The sequence below is a fragment of the Papilio machaon genome, chromosome 21 (genome assembly GCF_912999745.1).
Source record: "Papilio machaon chromosome 21, ilPapMach1.1, whole genome shotgun sequence".
Lineage (NCBI taxonomy): Eukaryota > Metazoa > Arthropoda > Insecta > Lepidoptera > Papilionidae > Papilio > Papilio machaon.
This window is the reverse complement of record NC_060006.1, coordinates 6789745-6815032: the sequence shown is the minus strand read 5'-3', so window position 1 is coordinate 6815032 and position 25288 is coordinate 6789745. Positions and strand designations below refer to the sequence as shown.

Below are 25288 nucleotides of genomic sequence, written 5' to 3'. Positions count from 1 at the left end.
AATATTTAACCGATACGAGATTTTGAGAAGAGGTCCAGTAATATAATAGGTTAGATAGAACACACCAACTAGTTTGTTCATCATCATCAGCTCATTCTACGTCCCCACCGAGGGGCTCGGAGCCTACCCCAAGTTAGGGGTGACTAGGCCATAGTCAACACTGGCCCAGTGCGGGTTAACTTCACACATATCTTTGAATTTCTCCTCAGATACGAGTATGTGCAGATTGCATGTTGTTTTTCTTCACCGTAAGAACGTTGGATAAATGGACATATTATGTAAATCGAAAATGAAAAAACACATTGGTACATGGCGGGATTCGAACCAAGGACCTGCAAACTGCAAGTCAAGTGCTGAGCCAACGACGCACTCTAGTTTTTTACATCTTAGAAATCCAGTAATTGTAATTTGTTTGAGAAAATATAAAAATATCTAAGAAAGGGACGCAATCATAAATAACAGCAGTTTTAAGAACAGCAGAAGTAGTGAACCTTCACGTTAGGAGTTAGGAGGCATTTGTAAAGCCATTCTGTTTTAATCAAAGAGACTCTCTTCCACTCGTACATTACGCCAGTTGGTTGCACACACATTTGTTACACAAATTGGACGGATTTAAGGCATTTGTTTGAATAACGCGGGGTAACTGTATCTGACAATACACTTTTTCAAGTAAATCTATCGAAAAGGTGAACTCCTTTTCTACATTCTTTGGACAAAAAAACCTACATATTTTTAAATTAAATAATCATTTCGTAAATAGATTTTCGTTAACACAACTTTAGTAATTTATGAATGTTTTTAAAAAGTTAATTAATTCATAACTAGCTTTTACCCGCGACTCCGTCCGCGCGGAATAAAAAGTAGAAAACGGGGTAAAAATTATCCTATGTCCGTTTCCTGGTTCTAAGCTACCTGCCCACCAATTTTCAGTCAAATCGATTCAGCCGATCTTGAGTTATAAACAATGTAACTAACACGACTTTCTTTTATATATATAGATTTGACGTTCCTATTATGATGCTTAGATAAATAACAAACTGCCGGCCATATATGTGGTCACCACTATATGTTGCGGTGTTCATTTAAAAACTTAAAGTCATTAAATTCTTGTAAAAATTCTTGCGGCTTCATATAAATGCCGGCTCGTCTGCTGCTGAAAAATAGCGCTGGCAAACATTCTCATTGGGAGACAAGAAAAGGAATTTATACGATATTAATTATAAAACAACAATATAAGGTAAAACATAACTAAACGAGCTCGGGGTCACATGAATTCGCGACCGTTGCCCATAGACATCCTCAATTGCAGATGCATTATTATATTACTATTAAAATAAGACAAATTGCGGTAGTAAAAGGTTTTTAAGTTTGATTTTTAAATAATATAACGCAGTTAATCTGCTCCGCGAATGCGCCACCACACAGAAGACAGGCATCAAGTGGAAGTAATTCCGCATTTCTTCTGAGGGCTGTAAGTTCTGAAGGTCGAATTTTAGTCTTCTTCCCCTTCCCACCCTTTTCTCATAAGGAAAGGATGGAAAGAGGTAGAGGCGACGTGATTCGTGATTCCAAATCCATTAGAGGTAGGAATAGGAAACATATCTACAAAAACAGATGTCTATAGGAATCGGTCACTTCGCTTCTTAATATAAAAATACAAATCTATTAATGTCGTGTACAAGAGTCACTACAGTCAGATAATACAGTTATATGGTCTATATGAATTTTCATTAAGATGATTTCCATACGTCCGAGGCTTCGCCGACAAAGCAAATACGACCGAATATTAGCACACTGAGATTGAAATCTCGCAGCTCACTGTATTTACCGATATTGTTCCATTTTTGTGTTGAATTTGAAGCCACACTCGATTCTTTTCATTTAAGGCAAGTAATTCGTCTACGTGTGTTGATTGAGAATATTGATATGAAAATCTCATCGGATCAATTAAAAATATTTATATTATTTAATGTAAGGGTTGATTAACACTAACACACAGGTCTTAGTCTAAGAGCTTACAGAAAAAAAAACAACTTAAACAAAACAAAATAAAAGATTATGAAATTTTACATCATCTGCGATTTTATGCGTATTTCTCAGTAAATTTAATATTTCTGAAATATATTCGGAGTGTTAAATTCTTGGTCCCTCGTAAAAGATACGAATAAATAAATATAAATTAAGAAGTCCTCGGAAACTGAGGGGCTCATCAAATTTATAAATATCTAACATTCCGCTATGCCCAGGGCCATTTGGCAAAGGATCAGTATAAAGTGGTAGGATTTACCCTAAATACCAACAACTCATCTTACGACACACATCTAATACGTATAAAAATAAAAACCTCGGAATTACATGAGAAATTTTACGAAGAAGTATTATGTAATTGAGGACTTTACTACATTTATTTGGTAAAAAAGTCAAATACTTAAATTGTTACTAGATACGGAAACAAAACAACATTCAAATATATAAAATACTAGCTGTTTCCCGCGACTCCGTCCGCGCGGAATTTTTAAAAAAACATCACAAGTAGCCTATGTACTCTTATTCTTCCAGACTATGATCTTCATCTATGCCAAATTTCATCGAGATCCGTTGAACTGTTCCGGAGTTTCCTTCAAACAAACATGCATCCATCTAAACATTCGCATTTATAATATTAGTAAGATAACGTATTGATTCACTAATATTTTCCCTATTATTTATCTTTTTTTAATTTATTATTGTAACAAGAGCTGAATTTGAGTTACATAGAGTTCTCTTGTCGATGAAACAATTAACTACGAGATGTTAATTGGTTTTCTTCAAGAAATGCAATTTAACGTTATATAATAGATAGTAAAGTCAAGCTGCAAGGACTCGTAATGAGTCACTCGAAGTAGAAATGAGACCTGCTGTAGGCTTACTAGCTTTTATGTAGTCAAAAGTAACTATTAAGTATTGAAGAAGGTAAAACAGTATTATTTAAACTTGTATCGTTATAGTTTTGTTTAGTTTCCTTATTAATTAAGACTAGAGAGAACATAAACACTACTGACTAATTAGTTCAAGCGACATCTCTATATCTTTGACAAAGTTTATATCAAAGCATATCAGTCGACTGTACAGTCTCTGAAGTTATCTAAAGATGCATCTAGGCTGAGATTGGCTGAGGTAACTTTTAAGAGAATTAGCAAAAGCGTCATAAAGTTTACAGTGATAAAAAGTTCTATAGAAGTAAAAGTAAAACTGACATGAATCAAAAAATCGTGTCAAGATAATAATTTGAATACGGTAAATATTCATATTGTAATCTTACTAATACACATATTATAAATGCGAATGTTTAGATGGATGTTTGTTTGAAGATATCTCCAGAACGGCTCAATGAATCTTGATGAAATTTGGTACAGATGTAGAACATAGTCTGGAAGAACACATAGGCTACTTATACAAGCTTTTTTTTAATTACGCGCGGATGTAGTCGCGGGCGACAGCTAGTCATCTATATGTATAAACGAAAGTCGTGTTAGTTACACTATTTATAACTCAAGAACGGCTGAATAGATTTGACTGAAAATTGGTGGGCAGGTAGCTTAGAACTAGGAAACGGCCATAGGATAATTTTTACCCCGTTTTCTATTTTTTATTCCGCGCGGACGGAGTCGCGGGTAAAAGCTAGTTAAATATAGTAGAAATTATACACTGGGCCTTGCGGCAATAGTATCCAATATAATAATTGCTAGAGCCGGCGCTGTGCTGTGGTGCATATTGGGCATATAGTAAACCTCCGCAAGCAATCATGTCCATGATTTCCCCAGAGAGTTATGGCAATAGTAATTTTCTTTTTATACCTTAAAGAGAATTTCTCCGGTTTATTCTGACCTCAAAGGATTCCTTCCTAATTGGACGCACCATTCATAAGGCAAGTAATCGAACTCGAAAGGTTACGTTAAATCAACTTACAATAAAATACAAAGTTTTCGACACAAACTTTGGATGTTTACATTTAATATTTATTTCTACTTTATACATAAATTTTCTTGTTATAAAGAATAATAAAATCTCAATATAAAACTGATACGTATGTATATAATTTTAAAATGAATCAGAAAGTATTCATGGGCTGTGGCAGGACGGCGCCGATGGTGCGCGGCACCTTACTGAGGAAGGCGTGACGATGTCCGCCGCCGGGCACTTGATACTTGATGCTCCTCACGTGGTATCGACCGACGGCCGGCCACACCTCCGCGCGCCGATAGCCCGGCGGTCGGTCATAGCTGCTGTTGAAGCCTTGCGCGTTCTGCACGAACTGCCGTGGCCGCTCAACATCGTATTGCCCCGGTCCCGGTTCGCTCGGATAGCGGATGCACATCGCCAGATCCACCAGAGTGTTCCGACTGCGGCAGGGCAGCTCTCTGTTCGTTTTGTTCATTTCCCCGTAATGTGATCGCTTGTACGTCTCCATACAGCCCTTCATACTGTACGGCCACGACGCGGCAGACACTTTGGTCCTGTTGAAGTGATTCTTGATGGATGTCCCGTCGCGCTTTCCCGTGAACAGGTCGTAGGGCCCTCTTAAAGATACAATCTTCTTCGGTTTCTCTTCTATGCTGTCTTTGTCGATGATGTTGTAACGATTCGGTGCCAGCGACCACTTCGGGGCGGGATCTTTGAATCTGCAGGGTTCCTGCATTTCGAAGGTCTGCTTCTTTGAGTGAGGTCCGTGGGGAGCCTTGTAAGGAACATGTTTGTAATACGTGCCGGGACCGGGGATTGATTTAGTGGAGTGTTTAAAGCGAGGTGTTCTCCCGAAACCCACGTTGTTGCAGGCCGGCTCGTACTTTTTGTCGTCCTGGACGTCGTGCCAGGCGGGGCCCAGCAGGGAGTCGAACCACTTCTTGCGGTCGAGGACCTTTTGGTTCCTGTAGCCTAAGTTTTTCGACCATTCCTCTAGATCACTTTTATATTTCCAAGGGTCGACGCGGTTTTTGATGTGCTTATTAAAATCAAATACTTTGTCAATGTCCTGGGGGTGGTAGAGGCAGGGGTCGCAGGCCTCGGGCCTGGAGATGTACAGCCCATTGGGGTCTAGTTTTGGGTGACCGGTGTTTTTACCGAATCTTTTGACGCCGGAACCGAAGGCAGCTAAACGTTTTGTTGTCACCATTTTAGAATTATGTACAAAATAAAAAACTGGACGAGGCTTGTATTAATTAACTGACATTTATCTTTGACATTTTACAATTTTAATATAAATTAAATGTTAAAAATTAACTGTAAGGCCAGTAATTTATATGCGAAAAAGGTAATATTATTTCCAGAAATATTATATTTTTCGATATCGAGGCGATCAGGAATGTGTTTGATTTGTGATATGTTTTTAATATCCAGCGGCTGAGGCGCTGCAGCTTTCATTATTTGCTTGTACAGTCAAGCGGAGAAGCGAAATAAAATTGCTACAGAGAATTTTCATCGCGTGGGAATATTTAATATGGAGCATTATATCGTGTCTTGTGCTTTTTGACAGAGGAATCTTTCTTGATTTTGCTTTGATTTTGATTTGCTTTGATTTGACGTGAGAATGTTACATTGCGTTGTTTAATAAAATTAAGTAAGTTTTTAAGTATGAAAATCAAGTTGTATATATTTAAGCTTAAGTTTTTGAAGCTTCTTTGTTGAAGCTTAAGCTCTTACTTATGTACCTATATAACATTAACTCCTAAGAGACGGGATAGACGGAATGGTATCCAATTTAGGTCTCACTTTACGTGGTGGTTATGCGCTTGGTTTTTAAAAATAAAACAAGAGAAGGGACCTCCGACGGAACTTACTAAAACCACATGTTAATACCTCGATGGTTATAAGGTTTCATCAAAACATGCAACACTGGTTTGTAACATGAGATTGTGCAGTGCAAAAGGATACGTCATACAAGTTAACAGAGACCAAGTTTTTTTCCTTAGAATCTGGATTGGTAGATAGTTATCTATATATATATATAAAAGAAAGTCGTGTTAGTTACACTATTTATAATTCAAGAACGGCTGAATCGATTTGACTGAAAATTGGTAGGCAGGTAGCTTAGAACCAGGAAACGGACATAGGATAATTTTTACCCCGTTATCTATTTTTTATTCCGCGCGGACGGAGTCGCGGGTAAAAGCTAGTTTATTATAAAGTACAAAAGTGCTTGCAGTTAGAAAACAAACACAGGAACATTTGATAAATATTTTATTTACACAAGTTACACTGGATATGTTGTTGGAAAGTTGTACAATTTTTCACAATTGAACAATTTATGTTATTTCTAATAATAAGTTGAAGTACACATTCATTCACAAAGAGACACTGATCTTACATCGTAACTCATTAAAATTATTGCAATGAAAAAAAGTATTTTTTTTTGGGAAACAATTTCATGATCAACCTGACAGAGGATGATTCTGTAATTTTATTAATAATGAAGTTAAATGTTTAAGTAATTAGTATTTTCAGAATTTATGTAGTTTAACTACCTCATAAATTTAGATGTAGAAAGAATTATTCTGTTCGAATAAATGGATGTTTATTTTAACATAATGCGTTATTGTTTCAAATAAATTAAATTAATATTACATGTGATTTTTTTCATCAAACCTCACTCACTATTATATTTACTGTGCATTTCATTTTCGTTCCTTAACTTTTTAATTTGATATAGAATCCTTTTGAATTCCAAACTTCAACGATCAACGAGATGTTGCTTTAAATATTATTATTACTTTAAACAAATATGAAGTCAGGACTAGAACAGCAGTCACCCCTCTTGTCCAGGTCCTGTTTGGTCCGCAGCCACTTGCCGTGGCAGTGGGGAGCTACGAGCGCGTAGAACCTCGTAGCGTGTCCCGCTACGCCGTGCCCCGCGCAACGCCACTTCAAGTCCCGTCTTAGCGCCGCCGTCTCACACATCACGCAGACTGTGGCACCTGAATAATAACATATAATTTAGAAAAATATAAAATTACTTATCTTCTACATAAAGGACACAAGTAAATCGCAAACTGTATGATCTGTAAAAAACAGATTTTTAAATTGATTGTCGTGTTAAATCTCCAAACAAAAGTCTGTTGTTTTTTTGTAATTTTTTAAAGTTTGCTCGTTCGAGTTACATTAACATCAGCAATAATTCTAAACTATCACTGGCAGCATAATACAGAAATGAACAATAACAATTTGCATATTAAATGTAACAAGTTACGTTTATTAGTGAAGTAGCAAATGCTCTCGAGTACACAGTACACTGCATTGCATTATATTGTATCACTCCGCGAGTGTATGTCGGACCAAATTATGCTGCAGTTATGGATGTTATGTACTAGAGATTTGCTTTTCATTTATTTCATTTCGGTAACTTTATAATACAAATCGTCCGAGAAATTTTAATTAAAGATTCGATAATATTTGCTTAAATGAATATTTTTAACAATCATAAATATCCAGTGTGTGATTTGATAAGTAAAACTTGTGGAATGTTATAATAATTTCTAATAAAACATATTGAACGTGTTATGCGCCATAAAGGCAGGGAAATGATTGTCTTTTCTCGCACGGATGAGAGATGACTCTTCGTACGGGATATGATTGAGTAATAAATCAATTTTATGACCTAATAAAATGGGAATAGGTATCAAATTGCATTGAGTACGCACCTTCGCGCAGCGCTTTGTATTCTGAATCGAGGTGGCATGCCTTAGAGACTTTTAGTACTTCGAATTGCACGCAGTATCTGAAAATATATCGGCCATTAAAAAGTTTCAAATTACAAGTACACAGAAGTTAACGAGTTAAGAAAAATATCTCAAGATTTTTGTTAATTTTGTTATTTGTTACATTTAATAAGTTCGATATTTATGTTACAAAAACTCACTCCCTATGCGAGTTGGACTCAGGGTCGTCGGGGTTGCGTAGGCGAAGATTCTTGCGGATGTCGACGGTGTCGTTGGAGTGTCGGCTGACAGACAACGAGCCCGGCAGGATCATCGCAGACTCCTCTGCCACACAGATATATTTACATTACGACACGGAACAAAGAGTATTGGAATATATAGATAGATAAAAGATTTGGATGGGAAAATATTAAATTTGATGCTCTAATATAAGCTGAGAGTGCTGTTGTCTTTCTGTTACCTCTAAGTGGTATATCGCTGTCTGGTGCGCAGGCGTGATGTGCTTGGCAGGCGCGACGCTGCAGCAGATCGGGGCAGCGCCGACCTCCGCGCGCCGCCGCCTGCAGCACGCGACGTGATCGCTGCATGCTGCCCGACCCACATCCCGTGTCGCACTCTGACCACGGGCCCCACTCCGATATTACGCAGTCCGTCACTATAACAAACAAAGATTTAATATCACTTGCACCATAACTAAGCGATAGAGGAAACTGATTAAAAATGATAAATGCGTAGTTCACAATAGTATATTATAAACAAACATATATACCTATTTGCAAAAGATATTAATGACTCAATTAGAAATTGAAGTTGGGTCAAATATGAATGATCGTTAAACAGGTCACTTTGTTGACCTCTCTTTAATTAATCACATAGATTTCATCCTCACAATAATCAATGGTTATTAATTGTACATTAAGGAGGTCGACGGTAAATGAGACAAATTAATCAGTCAATTAGAATCGAATCGAGGACATGTCAGTGAATCTATGTCGGGGCATTAAGGTCTGTTCCTTGATGCTCCACATACAGGGGAACTGGGTATTTATAGAACTAGGACAGGACACGGTTTTGTACGAAGGAAAAATGAGCATTAAAAAGGATTAAAATTATCAAATTAAGTGTTCACAATGCAGTCCCGTACCACGAGTGCTGATAGTTTATTAACAACAAAAGAAAGCGAAGATTGGAAGCGGGATTAAAATGTTAAATGCTAGTTCCATTTCCGAGTTAATTCCCCGCAGTTCGCCCCGGCTGCACACAAAAGAGGAATTGAATATTAAATAGTTCATTTTACTCGGAAGCGTGGATAGAGATCGAGGTAGAGCTACGGACTGGATGTCCCAAACCAGTGCTTAAAAGTCAGCAAGCTATACAACGACTCAACAATCTTGATATTTGATTTTTCAGGAACTAGCCCATGTTTTATTTGTGTAATATGCCAACATATTGGTAACAACTTCTACTACTTGTATAGTACATGTGCCTAAGAGCTTATATGTTTTTAAAATATCGAAATTGTTAAAAATCTGTTGTGAAAATATCGTTGTTTTCGACTTCGTATTAAGTACATATAAGTATGAATCCCATCAAATTCTCAGGTGTATATTAATATGGTTATATCCGTTGCGAGCTTTTAAAGCTTCCTAAAAACATAAAACTCCGTTAGCATCCCCTCCGGCACGTGGGTAGGCATTAACTCTAAATACAGGGATGTGTGAACACAGGGAAGGGGTGAAGAGAGCGGGGGACACGTCGTACTCGTGTGTCACCGTAAAATTGTAAAAACGTCCTTTATTTATAGCTACAATGTAACTAGCAATATTATAATTTATCTTAATATTCTGATCTGATATGAGTATCTATTATCATTTTTATTTTATAAATAAGTTGTGAATAAAATGTTTTTTTTTTAAAGAAAAGTCGGTTAAATTTAATTAGATATGTTTTGTCATGTTAGGCCCATTAGGTCCCTAGACATCCAAATTTGTTCAGTTCGTTATTCGTAAGTTTATAAAATTGCTAGTTTAGTTATAAACAAACGATGTTATCATATTCACGGTGACACTACAGGCTCAGTGACGCTTTTAGGCAGGTTGTTGCTTTTATTTTTCATTAGGCAGATGTCGAGTGTAACATATTGCTCACGCGGCAGTAATTCTTATGTTTCGCAGACGCAAAATTAAGCTAAATGATCTCCTACACCGCTGACAGTTTTGTGTTACGTTAATATACACGAACGTTATGAATTATTAAACGTTATTCATTATTTACAACGAATTCTAGATTAAAAAAGTACTACCTACTTACTTATTCCTATAATATATTACCTCCACAAGTCTCCCTGAAGTCAGGACAGCAATCTCCGAGCTTCAAGCAGGCATGGTCGCAGTAGCAGGGCTTGTCGCTGACGTCATCGATGATGGCGTTCTGGTGCGCCTTCTGCACGACGCAGGAGCTGTCCCTGCCCGGGCAGCAGAGGTTGGCATCCCGGCAGGAGTTCGCGCAGCACTGCCCCGCTAGGTACACCGCGCTCGCCAAACAGATCCAATACCGAAGCATTCTCTGATTTGTATGTAACGTGGATGTGGAAAAAGTAATCTTGATACTAGATACTAGTGTATGTAGAGTTGTTAGTGTGATCTGTAACAAAGAAAAAATTATTATTATTAAGAGTGTACAGCAAAATTTACCTTCCTTCTCGGTCGAAAATCCAGGCAGATTCAATACAAAGTGGAAAGATGTAGCTTGACAGAACTAAGTGCAAGAAATTAACAAAGAAACCTATCACAAACATTAACCCACTTATATTCACAAGCTTTTGTTTATTGCTTATGTTATATGTGAGATTTCATCAACGTAATATTATCTATGTATGTAAATAGAACAAGTGGCAGTGCTGTGATAAGTTGTTATCAACGGAAACTGGTTTGTGACCCGCACCCTGAGGCTGGGGGCAACGACCTCCTCGCGCCCGGGGTGACATCGAGATAAAGAAAGTGGCTGAGCTAAAGGGCGCGCTGATAAAACTACGTTACAACTGAATTATCAGAGAAAGAATAGTTTTATTTCACTAAATATATATTTAGACGTTTGTAGAACAAGTTAATAAGCATCTAAACGTAATCTAAATCTAACAAAGGAAAAAAAGACGGCTGTAAAGCTTTAGATGAAGACGTACTTCATGAATCATAACAAAAATCTAGGTTAATTTAATAATTAGCTTTTCGTTAGTAACCTAATTAAACGACCTCTGGTTTTTCAGAAGCAAAAGCGTTTTGAAAATAGAATTAGTCTTACTAATATTATAAATCCGAATGTTTGGATGGATGGATGTTTGTTACAAGATATCTCCAGAGCAGCTCAACGTAGCTCGATGTTAAGTTATAATTATGAATTAAGTTTTTTTTATTAATTCCGCGCGGATGGAGTCGCCGGCGACACTTAGTTATATAAATAGCTTATTATAGAGAGTTAACAAATAAACAAACAATAATTTTAAACAATAAATAACATTCTCTCGTATCAGTTCATTGTTTATGTGAATACATTTTTAAAGCATCGGGCGTCAGAACAGAATCGCGTCGTCGTTATTTCGGCAGTTACAAATAGAATTGACATCAAATCCACGTGACATTCGTTCACAAACAATTTGAAGGGAACACAATAGCGTATCGCGAGAGCGTGATAAAAGTTATTTATTTCACATACGAGTTTATACATTTTATGATATTTTGGAAAATTGAATAGAAAAGTGACGGAGTGCAAGAATCAATTAGTAAAATTACATTACTTAAAAGAAAAAAAAACGATAAACCAGACTGAGGACTTTATAGAGCTTGCATGGAAGAATCAAATGACTTCATTCAACGAAATCGGTTTACTCCTTAAGTAGTTAATTACCAAGGATCTTACTAATATTATAAATGCGAATGTTTAGTTCAGATAGATGGATGGATGTTTGATTGAATATGTCGATAACATAACAGCTCAATGGATCTTGATGATTTTTTGCATAGTTGTAGAGCCCAGTCTGGAAGAACTTAACATATGCTACTAATGAAGTTTTTTTTTAATTCGGCACAGACGGAGTCGCGGGTGATAGCTAGTAATAACGTAAATGCAAAAGTTTAAATGAATGGATAGATGTTTGTTTGAAGGTATCTCCGGAACGGCACAACGGATCTTGGTTACGTTTTTTTTTTTTTAATTCTGCGTGGACGGAGTCTCTGGCAAGACTTAGTTTCATTATAATTTCATGTGTTACGAATCTTACGTCGTTGCTAGGCAACAAAGAACTTATCCCATCCTTCCCGTTTAACTAATGCAAAGGAAACGGACGTTCAATAACTTAATCTTACTATTTCCTGCTTAGTTCGTTCCAGTAAAGTAAACAGTTAAATACAGGAAGAACGAAGTATTAATAATGCCCTTTGATTTAAACATGTATTACGTTTCGTGTAGATATGATATGTGTCTACTTTGGGTTTTCATTGTCAGACGATTTGTATAAAAATATATCGACATCCTTGTCATTCTCTTCGGAAAGAACAGAAACAAAAACATGTTTTATACACATGTTTTGTTAATGTTATTTCACTTTAGGAATATAAAATGAATTTACATTTTATATTGAAAGTTAAATTTTACGATATTTTATAATTCTGTATTTTACACGACGTATCAAAATAACCACTTGAACTGTAAAATTACCGGAAAATTTCAGCATTCCGTTGAATTAAAAACGCAGAGCGTTTTTTAATTAGGAAATGAACCCTCCAATTTTATTAAGTAGCACATTCAGTATTCATTTCGCTCCCAACTTCAGGCGCTCTCCAATTATTAATCGGAATATTAGCGGCCTCGGAATATTCATTGCAGAGCGGACTGAGTCATAGGCGATAGCGGGCGAAGTAAAAAATTCTAAATTATTATAAAATACATAAATAAATAAAATACAGTTTATTGACGAAAACAAAACAAATTACACTTATAAAAGATATCAATTAAAGAGAAAAAAAATAGTTCTTGGCAACTGGGAAGAGTCTCAGCTGATGCTGCCTCCAGCTTGTCACTGAAGGCCGCGCTGGTTTTCAGCCTCAACTTATACCTCAAGTTATAATGTATTTCTAGTCGACTCATTAATCTTGATTTGATATTCTTGTATCGAAATACTTTTACATAAATGTATTTGTCTATTTATTCAGAGAAAATGAGAGAGAAATATGTATTACTTCAGCTGTGTAAACTCGCTTTTACTCAGATAGTCACGTGATATCAAATTGTTTTACTTATTTGACAGTTTTGTTCCATGAAATGACATAGTCTTCTTTGAAAGACTTCACTTTATAACTGATGAACAATATTTTTATTTGTTATTATTATTTCCGCTTTTAACTATATACTTGTACTGTTTGTGTAATTAACCGCGAATGTAATGCTGAGCTAAACTCGCATAATGTACAAGTGATATTGATGAATTATTTTATGAATACGTTACATTTTTTTAATAATTTCTGTATGAAGTAACAAAAAATACGATAATTCGATACGCGTTTTATAGTCCTATGAAACATTCTCGTGTCAAAATAGTTCCATAGAACAGAACTGTTGATGAAATACCACGAGTATACAGAAGAGGCGTGAAGTGGAAGGAATACCGGGTTTCGCGTAACGAGTATGTGCCATAGGCTTAATTTTAGTCCTCGTACCATTCCAACCCTTATCTTATAAGGAAATGATGGGAACGGGAAGTGGATTTGGCGGAGGAAGGGACTATCCACTATAGGAAGGAGAAATATCCACTTTCTACGTCGCTTCCGTTGGTATCGTATCTGTAATTGCAGACAGTCATTGACAGCGATCGCAATTTATGCGAATTCAGATGGCCGATTGCAACCATATCTATATATATAAAAGAAAGTCGTGTTAGTTACACTATTTATAACTCAAGATCGGTCGAACTGATTTAGCTGAAAATTGATGGGCAGGTAGCTTAGAACCAGGAAACGGACATAGGATAATTTTTACCCCGTTTTCTATTTTTTATTCCGCGAGGACGGACTCGCGGGTAAAAGCTAGTCTATATATATAAAAGAAAGTCGTGTTAGTTACACTTTTTATAACTTAAGAACAGCTGAATCGATTTAACTGAAAATTAGTGGGCAGGTACCTTAGAACCAGGAAACGGACATAGGATAATTTTTCCCAGTTTTCTATTTTTTTATTCCGCGCGGACGGAGTCGCGGGTAAAAGCTAGTAATATAAAAAAAAATATATTTATAATGACTCGTTTAATGACGTCATTAATTAGCAGATCTCTGATTTCAATAGCTTTATCAATGTATTTGTTCTCGTTTGATGAAAGGATCAACTGATGCATCAAAGTGAAGCTTTCTGAATTAAATGGAAATCCATTATAGTAATGAACATTTCGCTGGCTAATACGTATCAATTCGCTAACGTGGCCGAAATCCTAAATTAGTTATTTTGTAAATTAGTTAGATTATAATTGCCTATTTAACATTATATCATAGGATTAATGTGGGCGGAGTTAACTTATGTCCTTATTTAGTCGACTTCATAAAGAAGGAGGTTATCAATTCGACTATATTTTTTTACGTGTATTACCGCGAAGCTCCGCACCTGTTGGTCCGATTTTGATAAAAATTATTTCAATAGTAGTGCTTGCAGATGGGTCCCATTTTTTTTAAAAAAATATTCGCGGTTGCCCGTGACTTCGTCGGCGTAGAAAATAAATTAGTCATAGTCCCGTCTAAATGAAATAGCTCATCTGTGTCTGAAGTAAGGACATTAGTTTAGACTAGTCTCTTAAATTGAACTATATTAAGACATCACTATAAGTACTATGGAATTAACGAGGAATACCGATCTTTACATTTAACTTTGTCACATGCACAGTGTAAACAGTCCCTATACTAAGTAAAACAACAACTCTCTCTCTCCAAGTTGAAAATTTCAAGTGAGTACATGCAAAACGTATTACAGCTCATTAAGCAATAATAAAGTTATTTCGTTGAGGTCGACGATGGCGCGGCGGCAGACGTCTTTGAATTATACACAGCGGTACTGCGAGCATTTCCACTGCCGAAATACATTAAAACATATTGTTATCTCTCTTACCCTCCTTGAAATAACAGAAATAACAATATGTTTTGCAGTCGCACCTCAAGGTTATTGAGAGTCGAGATACATTTTATGATGCGGTGGCTTTTATAGCTTATTACACGGCTCTTTAAAGTACGAACGAAAAGTGTATAAATTTTAATACCATTGTTTAAGAGAAGATTTTTTTTTCATTAGAGAATGTTATCATTTGTTGTCTGAGATACCCAAAGTTTTTTGTTGAACCTCTAATGCTTCTACATTTCTTGAACTTGTAAACGTTGAGGATTATTTCCCTCCATTACTCCTACCGTGTATTCCGTGGACACCAGTAGATCCACCTGAACAACTTTCAGAATCAATATACTAGACTTAGGTATTCTTACAAATAAATGAAAGTTCATGTTAGTATCTTTTATATTCATTAAGTATTTAAGTATGATTATTATTTTAAAATGAATGTTAAATTAAACATCAACTTTCAGGCCACTCCAGAATTATGTTTAAAGTTTTTACAATAATAATTGAAATAAATAATTATGATAACTGTAGTGATGTAACTCAAAGTTATTGAAGTGGAATATGTACAAAGAAATCTTGATTCAAGTACAGAAGAGTTTAGTGCTGGAACGGCGGAGACGACGCGAAAGTTTTACGCTTTTGTAACTCTCTATTGAAACTGTAAAGTTGAAGCGCACCTTTTATCTTCTGCATATTGTGTTTACTTCTTTAACTTTACAGTGCAATAACTTGTGGTGGAATTGACCTGGATATTATTTCTATTGAAAATAACTTATGGTATTGGATGAATAAAAATCATGAAAACATTTTCACCTTCATATAGTTTTTGGCAAAAGACCATACAATATGGATGTAAAAGTTTCGATGCGTCCGACGTATAATGTAGTAACTCGCTTTTGAAGTAAAATAAATTAAAAGATATTTTATTACTTCCAAATATTTTTAATAGGACATTTTTAACGTACACTAAAACCCAGGCCCTTTTTTCTTACGTCTATGTACGTTTAAGACATAGGTTTGATGGACTAGATTTTGATACAGACGATATATGTTTGAATCGGTTAAAGAGATTAACATATAAGTGGGGATGGGTCTCGTTTATCCGATGTTTACGACAACATTAAGATGCGGATCTCTGAGAGCTTTAGCGAGCTTTTATTGAGTCGACGATAAAGCTCGGTAGTGGCGGTGACGATAAAAAGGCGGTTGTAAAGACTTAAGCCGAGCTTGTCTACAACTTTGTTACATATGTATCAAGCTGTAGTATATTGTTTGTTAATCAAGAAATGAGCAACATAGTTACGTACTTTTCTTCACTAATATGATATCTAGAGATTGAATGATTGTATTAATCTAGAGTGGTAACACTATCATGTTTAGGAACTGTGTAGAAATAAAAAAAAAACTTTATAAGGTTTAATTTTAAAAGACACTGGCAGACAAACTTAACTTTTTTAGTGTACTTGTTTGATGGATGGATAAATTTCAAAGCTAAATAATTTGGTTGCAATAAGTTTTATAAATAGAACATAATTTATCTTCGAGTTTACCTTTTGAACGTGATCGTTAATCTTACTCTAGTTGAAGGAACGTAACGAGTTTACTTTGAAAACTTAGGCAAAGCAAAATTAACTTTGTTACTTAGGTTCCAAAGTCCATAATATTTTGAACAATAAACTATTTTAGTATATTACGCTATCATAATTGTTTCACGAATATGTACCTTAAAATTAGTGTAGTAAAGATGTAAATAGGTATGTTTATTTAGTTTGACTTTCATGGTATTATTTGTTCGTAATTGTTTTATTAATTTCGGTGTCTACAATGTTACTTATTGTGTTAAACTTAAAAGGGACAAATATAAATAAATAAAAACTTGAGAGGTGTGTTGGGACACCCGGATGGAACGCAGTTCCTTTCGATTAATTAGTGAAGGAACCAATATTTATTCTATGAATAAAAAACTTAAGTCTTCACAAGAAGTACATTTTATTTCTATGAATTTTCGTTATATATTGTCACGTCGTTGCCATGGTGATATAGCAAAAAGTGTCGTGACAACTTTTCGTAAGAATTTTTTCCGTCTAGCCCCCTTTCACAACGCGCGATAAGGAAGTTCGTTCCAAAAAAGATTTACAGATAAAAGTAGATGTGTTTTGTTCCAATTTAAAATTTAAATTACAAAGAGTCTAGCAATAAGACAAGAGTTTAAAAGATATTTTTTGACGCTTACAATTTTGAAATCAGAACGTAGGTACTCGGGGTAGTTAAGTTATTTATAGGTGGTAATTAAAGCCAAAATTCAATGGTTAGAAGTAAAAATTTTCCGATTTCACGCTAAGGCAATTGTCATTGTGCGGTGAATATATTTGACAACACGTAAATTTGTTTGTCATTAAGTTTTAACGACTTTGAGAGTCGGTGGCTCAGGAGTTAACCACTTGACTTGTAATCTGCACGTCCCGGTTTCGAATCCCGCCATATACTAATGTTTTTTTTGTACGTATTAGATGTATGTACATTTATCCGACGTTCTTACAGTAAAGGAAAACATTGTGATGCAACCTACATATCTAAGAAATTAAAAAGATATGTGTGAAGTCAACCAACCTACACTGGGCCAGCGTGGTTAGACTATTGACTAGTCACCCCTGATGCTGGTGACTATTCATAGAATATAAAAGTATCTGCCTATCTATCTACCGTGAACGTTATTTATGCAGATCATAATTAATACGAAGTTAGAAATGTTTTGGTATTTTTTTCTAAAATTAAATCATAAATGAATACAGAATTAAATGATATATTGGTTAAGGACGTATATACGATATGAAATTCGAGGCGTATTCAATCATGAGGCCCGTGTATACTGACGTAACTGTGACAGGTATTCAGGATCGATGGCAGCCGGCGGCGAACGTAATTAGTGCCTATTCGCTCAATGTGTAAGCTCCCTTTGATTGAACTTTATAGGTCAAGTATCGTATTCAATGTACTGAAAATTCAGAGAACTTGTAATCGGGGATCAAAGACACAATAAAATAATGTTTAAACTTAATTAAAGAATAGCTCGTTAATGCAATTTTTATGATAATTTTAACATTAAAGCTATCGTATAAATCGTAAGATTAGGCTTAGACATTAATGTTTAAACTTGCACGGATTTTAAAACGTTGACGTGAGTGAAATCGATACTCTTTTCCATCTAAAGCAAAAGCCACGAATGACATAAAACTCAGAATCCATAATATACTGAAGAGTTGTGTTATTTTCAAAGTTATCAGTTATAAGTATTTGCTACATCTTCGGTTCTAAGCAATTATAATTCGTTATAGACGTCCGTTTTAGACGACATCTTGTACATTACTAGCAAACTTTTGTTTAATTCCTAGCCAAAGTAACAATATTGCATAGTTACGTTAATAGAAGTGACAGTAATTAAAGCAGTTGGTCTGCTCTTTGAGTGCTAATGTAGTTAGCTCAACTTTAAACTGACCCGCGCCATTGCAAGTAGAGTATACTTCAAACTGCTTTAGCGCATTGTTAATACAATTTTCTACTTAACTTGTTTTTTAACTTTACTAACTTGTAAAGCGCTAAGTAATTATCCATAGTTCTTTCATTTTCATTATTAAAAAATTAAATCCAATAGAACAAAGGATGCAAAATTATGCTCAGAATTCAACTTGAGTAGGAAAGTAAGCGCTGTTTGACTTTACCTATCTGAAGTAAGTACTGATAGTAATTGACGAAAGCTTTTAAGGAATTATATCTGAGACGTGGATTCTAAACAGGATTATTTAAACTGTTTCAGCGAAATCTAAAGACGATAATTGTTATTGAACTTTGAGAAATTGGTAACAAATTTTGAAATCTTAATATTTAATATTATTATTGTTTATTGAATGAATAAAGAAATAATCATTTTTAAAATCACATTTCCTATTTAATAATAAATAATTGTAACAATTACTTTAAAAGCTTTAAACAAACAATAAAAAGTAAACGAAAGAAAATCCATTAAGTAATTGCCTCAGCTTTGTACCAATTAAACAAGTCACAAGTCATATTTACTGCTGCAGTCACAATCATTTCAGTGATAAAACTCTCTTACTAAATCTCTACTAAGGGTCTCCCTTTAATGACTCTGAGTACGGTAGATATTAGGTAAATTTATTGAGGCAAAAGGTGAAGTTATATCAACCAGTCAATGTAGATCTTGTTACATTTTATTATATTTGCCACACGGTAATGTCTGTACGTTATTTTACATCTCTTTTATGAGTGTCGTCATTTCGTATTACTTTATGTTCATCGGACTCAGGCTTATTGAAGTATTTAATCAATATCACAATATATAAAATTCATTATTCACCTATAACAAAGCCAAAAAATAAACCTGTTTTGGTTACAAAAAACCGAGAGAAAGAAACTAACAGTGGTACTATATTTCAAACAATTTAACTAGTCAGTTTCATCAAGAGTCTATGAAGGTCTTATCAGACAATCTTTAGAGGCATTGTGGTAAAGAATAAAGATTACGACTTTCAGACAGTAGTGGGGTAGCAATAAACATAAAGTTAAGCAAGCGACAGGCCCACTTAGCGTTATAGTCTTTGCCACAATAAATTCGCGAACAACGCCCACTCCAATACTGGAGAGAGCTTTTGACCGTTGGCGCAAGATGAAAGCACTGAGCGGGTCAATTATTATTTTCTAAAAAAAAAAATAAGTACATTGTCATATTTACAATAAACGATGTTATTGTAATTCTGTTTGGTTTAATTATTATTTGTAATATTTACATTGTAACAATTATTACATTTTTTCATAATAATTAAACAAAAAATTTCTTGTAAATGTATATGTACAACGATAGTCATACTAGATTACTAGATAATATTTAGATATGTTATTGATTGACTTGGGCTTAGATCTATGTAAATTCTCTAATATTCTTATTGTTTTAATAATATTTATTTCCGATACTTGAATACAACAATTAACTCAATTTTGCAGAAATATAAATACAACTACAAGTTTAGAAATGTATTCTGAGTGCGACAAAGTTTGTACTCTGAGAAACAATCATGAGACTGGTAGCGGGAACGTTGCAGTTCAATATAATTACGTAACCGTTCACAAAGAGAAGCGCTTCAATTACCCGCAGTACTTCTGCTTCGTTAGCAGCTGCTGGAGCGAGTGGGTTCTAGTCTGCTAGAGGAAGCGCAGTAGTTGCTGCAGCAAGTGAACCATGCTGCAACGTTTAACGATCATCCGCTCTGTTTGACATCCACTCCGGTATTCACGTAAAGGAATATCTTTCCTTTTGAAAGCTAATACTAACTAACCTGTTCCGTTGCGAATCTAAAACGTTCCAAATTTTTGTGATGCTTTTTTTCTGTTTTTTTTTGTGTGTTTGTAAAATTTTAGATATTGTAATGAACTTTCAACGTGTGGAAAAATACTGAAAAGGCTGTATTTTCGTTCTAATTGTCGATATTCCGCTGTATTGTAATGTTTTTAAACACACCGGCAATTTACAAGATTACATCATAATGTTACATATTATAAAGCTACAACTTTAAATAAAGTATAAATATTTTAAATCAAAATGGTTTCCATCTAACATTTTCAAGAAATACTTAACAATTTGTGATTTTACTTGAATGAACGTCTTTACTGGTTAAACTTTACAAGACATTGTTTATACTTTAGGTAAAATTTATAATTATAATGGTCGTTTAGCTATGGATGGCGGCAAGTCTGTGTACAAAGTGAGAGCAAAGGCAGCCACCGCGTGCCGTGACGTCACCGCCTAATAAATTCACGGCTAAAGGAACCCATTGTTGCGGAAAGCTTTCAGTGACGGCCGCGAGCGATAGGCGACAGCGGGGAACGTGTTGCGCGGTTTGTTGACTTCTTACAAATATTTAAACCAGTTGCATATTTTAGTGTTTTAATTTCGAAGTTATTAATTCTTATCTCTTGTAAACTACTATTATAACTCTTCATTTTTTGTTTGAACAATACAATAACCGAGGCTATTCATAGTTTCCCCCTCACATATTGTTTCTAAGCTAACACTAAACAAATCCCTATCACGAAAACTCCTTTGACAAATCGCTTCCGCTCGCTGAGTTGTTCCGAAATCAGAAAAATTCCGTCGCTCTGGATAACGCAATATCCGGCCCCAGAGGATTCGGGATTCCCTTCGCTCCAGATATTGTCAAGAAATGTCGACACAAAAACCTCTTTAAGCCTTCCACAATAGCTGATACGGCTTTATTAAGTTGTTGAATGCTATTGATAAACTTACAGCCTTCAATATTCTATGAAAGGGAGGATATTAGGTTCCTTTGTTAACCTTAAAGTTAAAGTATCAAGGTTACTATGTTTTACTATAGTTAAATACTATTTAAATGAGGGTAAATTATCTTTGTTTGAAACTTAGAGATGAATGTTTCATTATTTCATAAAACTATGAATCGATTTTGTGGCCAGTAATTAAAAATTTAATAAAAGTATTTTATGTTCTTTATAGAGTTTAATTATTTATAGATAATTTTACCACTTTCCTAAGTTTAAGAGTGGAAGAGAATGATAGAAGCGTAATGTCTTATAATTGAAATAAGATTCCACTCTTTTACTCAACGCAAATATCGTATTACATCCATAAAAGCGTAAAGTAGATAAACTAATTGTAGCACAGAGCGTTGACTTGTTGGATATTGCTCGCTTGACATCCGATGGCCTTTACTAATGATTCGCAGATTTCTTGAAAGAAAGAATTATCATCTTTCATTCATTTTTCATTACTCACTTATTCTACGTAGATATGATGGGACAGACGATTTGTAGGAATATGGAATATAGACTTTGGGTACGAGACATTTTGGGAAATGTAAATTAGATGTTATAAAGGAAATTCGTGTTAGTTACACTACTTATAACTCAAGAACGGCTGAATCGATTTGGCTGATAATTGGTGGGCAGGTAGCTTAGAACCAGGAAAAGGACATAGGATAATTGGAACGAAGTTCCTTATCGCGCGTTGTGAAAGGGGGCTAGACGGAAAAAAATCTTTTTTTACCCCGTTTTATATTTTTTATTCCGCGCGGACGGAGTCGCGGGTAAAAGCCAGTTACAATCTATTGAAAGTTATTAAAATTTTAAGTATACTTTAGTTTAAACTTTTACAGTTAATCGATTTAGCTGAAGGTTGCCCAATTTAAGTGTTTTCAAGAGCCCGTTTCTGAAGAATCTTGAGATGGAACTGAGAACGATCTCTACCGGCGACTGCCGGCCCGGATATTACCGGAGCTGTTGAAAAAATCATCTCGAATCGGATGGAGAAAAACCGTTTAGTTGTAATTGATTTATAAAGAATAGAATAAGTTACTCAATTGTAAGCCATAAAGTGGTAGTCAAAAAAAATAGAAAAAAGCAAACACTGGGGGTTTTTGAAACTTTGGAATGTTATTTTTGATATCTCAACACATCAGAATAAAAATTTTAGAAAAACAAATGAAAACGCATTTTTTCCGAAAATGTTCGAATTGCAATTTCAAAAATGGAACGAAAAAGCAAAACAATATTGAGACGTTCCGTCAAAGGAAGGTCTAATGATCGTTACATTTTCTAATAGGAAACCGCAGTTCGTTCCGGAGATCTCTGCCCCTGTCTATGATAAGAGTTCCTCGGCCTCTTTCTGTAAATTCTCTCTTAGTGATTGCAGATAACAGAGATTTGAGGCCAATGACCTCGCACACCGGGTCAATGATACTAATCATTGTCTAATACATGTAAATAACCGTATTAACTTAAGTATATAAACCGATAGATTGTTTATGTACAAATATATACCTAAAGGTAAATATATTTTTATTTACTTGCATTAGTATGTTTTATTAATTAGACGATTATTTTATACTAATTTAGTTTTAGATCAGTTCCTATTTGTATATTCGCTGAGAAGAATGATAGTTCACTTTCAAAACAAAGAAAGTTTATATAACAAAAAAACATTATTTACAACTTGGAAAAAAAAGGAAAACAATGTAAGCGTGAAATAAAACATAGGAAAGAAAAAGGAAAGCATCGGAATGTTATTGTTTTGTTTGTTTCAACAAGTATTGTTTATCAAAAGGTCCGTTTTAAACGAACTAGAATGACTAAAGCTTGCTTCGATGAATCGAGAATATGTTACCGATAGATTGTGAACTATGTCGATCTGTAAACGGAGTAGGTACAACAGTATATTATCAACTATTAATAATAAAGCATTTTACGATTTGTCAGTTTATAAACTGTAAAAGTGAAACGGTCAATTGAAGTTTTCTTAACGCTAAATTACCTAAGTATCTTTTTATCATGTTTGTTAGTGAGGTAAAGTTTAAGATTTTTTCGGTTTTCTAATCGAATTTGCAAAGCTTTGCCCGCTTATAAATTGACGAAATTTGCAATCGGTCGGTGACAAAATATAGGCGCATCCCAGAGGTGTATAACAATGGAGGACTTGTATTTTTTCATTAGCAAACCGCGGGGAGGCATTTTTGTTCAGTTGTGGTTTCGTTTTGTTTTCATAAAGGACGAGACGAGAGGCAACAAAAGCGAGCGAATGGGGTCTTCCTTTTGTAATTTCGCGACTTGTGTGGCCTCAGCCCGAGGAATGCTTGCAAAATGTGAAGATGTTTTTTAAATGAACGTTTTTAATTAATACGTGTTAGCTATAAGAATAGTAATAGTATTTTTTTACACAAATTACGCGACAATACGCAAGATTTTCACATTTTAGGTTCAAATACAAAAAGATAACGGATCTATCGCCCAAAATATTTCAATACCGGCCAAAAATGTCGCAAAATATTTACGTTTTGCAATATTGTATGTAATAACCTTATAAAATATTATATAAGTCTGTTAATTACGAATTCTATTGCACGTTAATTGAAATAAAAAAATAAACGCTATAAAAGTGTATGTGCAGACATAAGATTGTTTAAACGTAATTTTTCATACTTGGGGGCGCGGTAATGCTTCCGCCGTAGCAAATATATGACATTTTCGAATATTTCTAATAAAAAAACTCAATTCACACGTTATAAATATTCCTTATATATATATATATTCTATTTATATAATTCTGCCAGTGTATAACCTCTTTTGACAATAGTCTTCGCCACTTTGTCAACACACAACTTTCTTATTTGACTTAATACATTCCTTTGTGTGTGTACTCCTACAATGTAATATAACTTTGGTGAATTTCATTTTGTCGCCGCTCTCATTTTACAACCTATGTCAGTCAAGTTGGTGACATCAAAGGGTTGTTATAAGAAACGAGTTCATACGTCACTTAAAGCACAAAACAATAACTTGACAGAAAACTTTGTTTTGTTAAACAAATGAAATTCAGTGAGTTGATTCATAACCTTTATTTAGGTATAGTGCCAATCAAACTTTACGATGGTATTACACGAGACGCTGCTGCAGATATAATTTTACGGATTTTGATTTTTTTGACCAGGAATTGAACTTAGGTTTATTGGTGTATTTATTGAAAATTTTCAGGAATCCTTTTCACATTACATAGAATTCCCAAAGAAACTTTTTTTGTTTTTTGTATGTGTAATTTTATTTCTTAAATTAATATCTTTAAAAAGTAATTTAAAACTTACATTATAAATATCCACGAAGACACAAACTACAATAGCACTCGAAAACTTCGAACGTAAGTGTAAAATATGTAAGCGATGTATAAGCCGGAAGCCGACTCTGTACACGACGCACGTCCGCTCCCCGCGACGTCCGGGGGAGGAATGGCGGACTCCGGGCTTGTGAGCCGCGCGTCGGAGGCAGCTTTCCTGCTCCAGCGGGTCACAGACTAAAAAAAGCAATATGTTTCCTTTTTTAAAAAACAGCCGTAACAATGGCCATGTTTAAAATTTGACTTTAGTTTTATTTTTAATACCGTATCGTAATGGTTAAAAACCCTTATAGATTATTTTTTACGTTTTAGTAATGGAGATCATTTTGAGATAAACTTAGCCATTGTTAATATTTAAATTAAGTACACAAACATTATTTCTAGTGAGTAGGTTCTTTAGGGGTTTTATAAAAAATTTTAACTGATTAAAGCTTTTATAAAATGCTTTTTTTGTAGTCTATTCACTAGGATTCTGTTATAGTTTTACATTACAGCAAAGTTCGTGAATACATTTTTTTTATGAGATTAAAAAGTTTTCTTATGGGTTCTATGACTTATCTCGTAAAAGACATCAACGGGTATGAAGTTAAATTTGTCGATTATATTTACAACGGGTAAAGTAACCGTGGGTTTCTGAGCCCTAAATCATCTTCCTCATCTTTTAACCAAGACAACTTTTCAGAAATTCGCACATTTCCTGTAACATAACATAATAAATAAAAAGTGCCTGTGTGTAAAAACG

The 25288-nt window shown here is 34.7% G+C and overlaps 2 protein-coding genes across 2 annotated transcripts; both read right to left on the bottom strand.

Moving 5' to 3' along the window:
- Positions 1–4080: 4080 nt before the first annotated feature.
- LOC106713009 lies at positions 4081–5208 on the bottom strand. Its single transcript, XM_014505706.2, has one exon. The coding sequence runs from the start codon at positions 5150–5152 to the stop codon at positions 4091–4093; it is 1062 nt and encodes a 353-aa protein (XP_014361192.2). The 5' UTR covers positions 5153–5208; the 3' UTR covers positions 4081–4090.
- Positions 5209–6626: 1418 nt separating this feature from the next.
- LOC106712956 (somatomedin-B and thrombospondin type-1 domain-containing protein) lies at positions 6627–24682 on the bottom strand. Its single transcript, XM_045683200.1, has 6 exons — positions 24518–24682; positions 10022–10334; positions 8152–8346; positions 7892–8015; positions 7674–7750; positions 6627–6950 (listed from the first exon to the last, which is right to left on the bottom strand). Exons 2-6 carry the CDS (start codon positions 10251–10253, stop codon positions 6748–6750), a joined length of 831 nt encoding a protein of 276 aa, XP_045539156.1. The 5' UTR covers positions 10254–10334; positions 24518–24682; the 3' UTR covers positions 6627–6747.
- Positions 24683–25288: the final 606 nt, after the last annotated feature.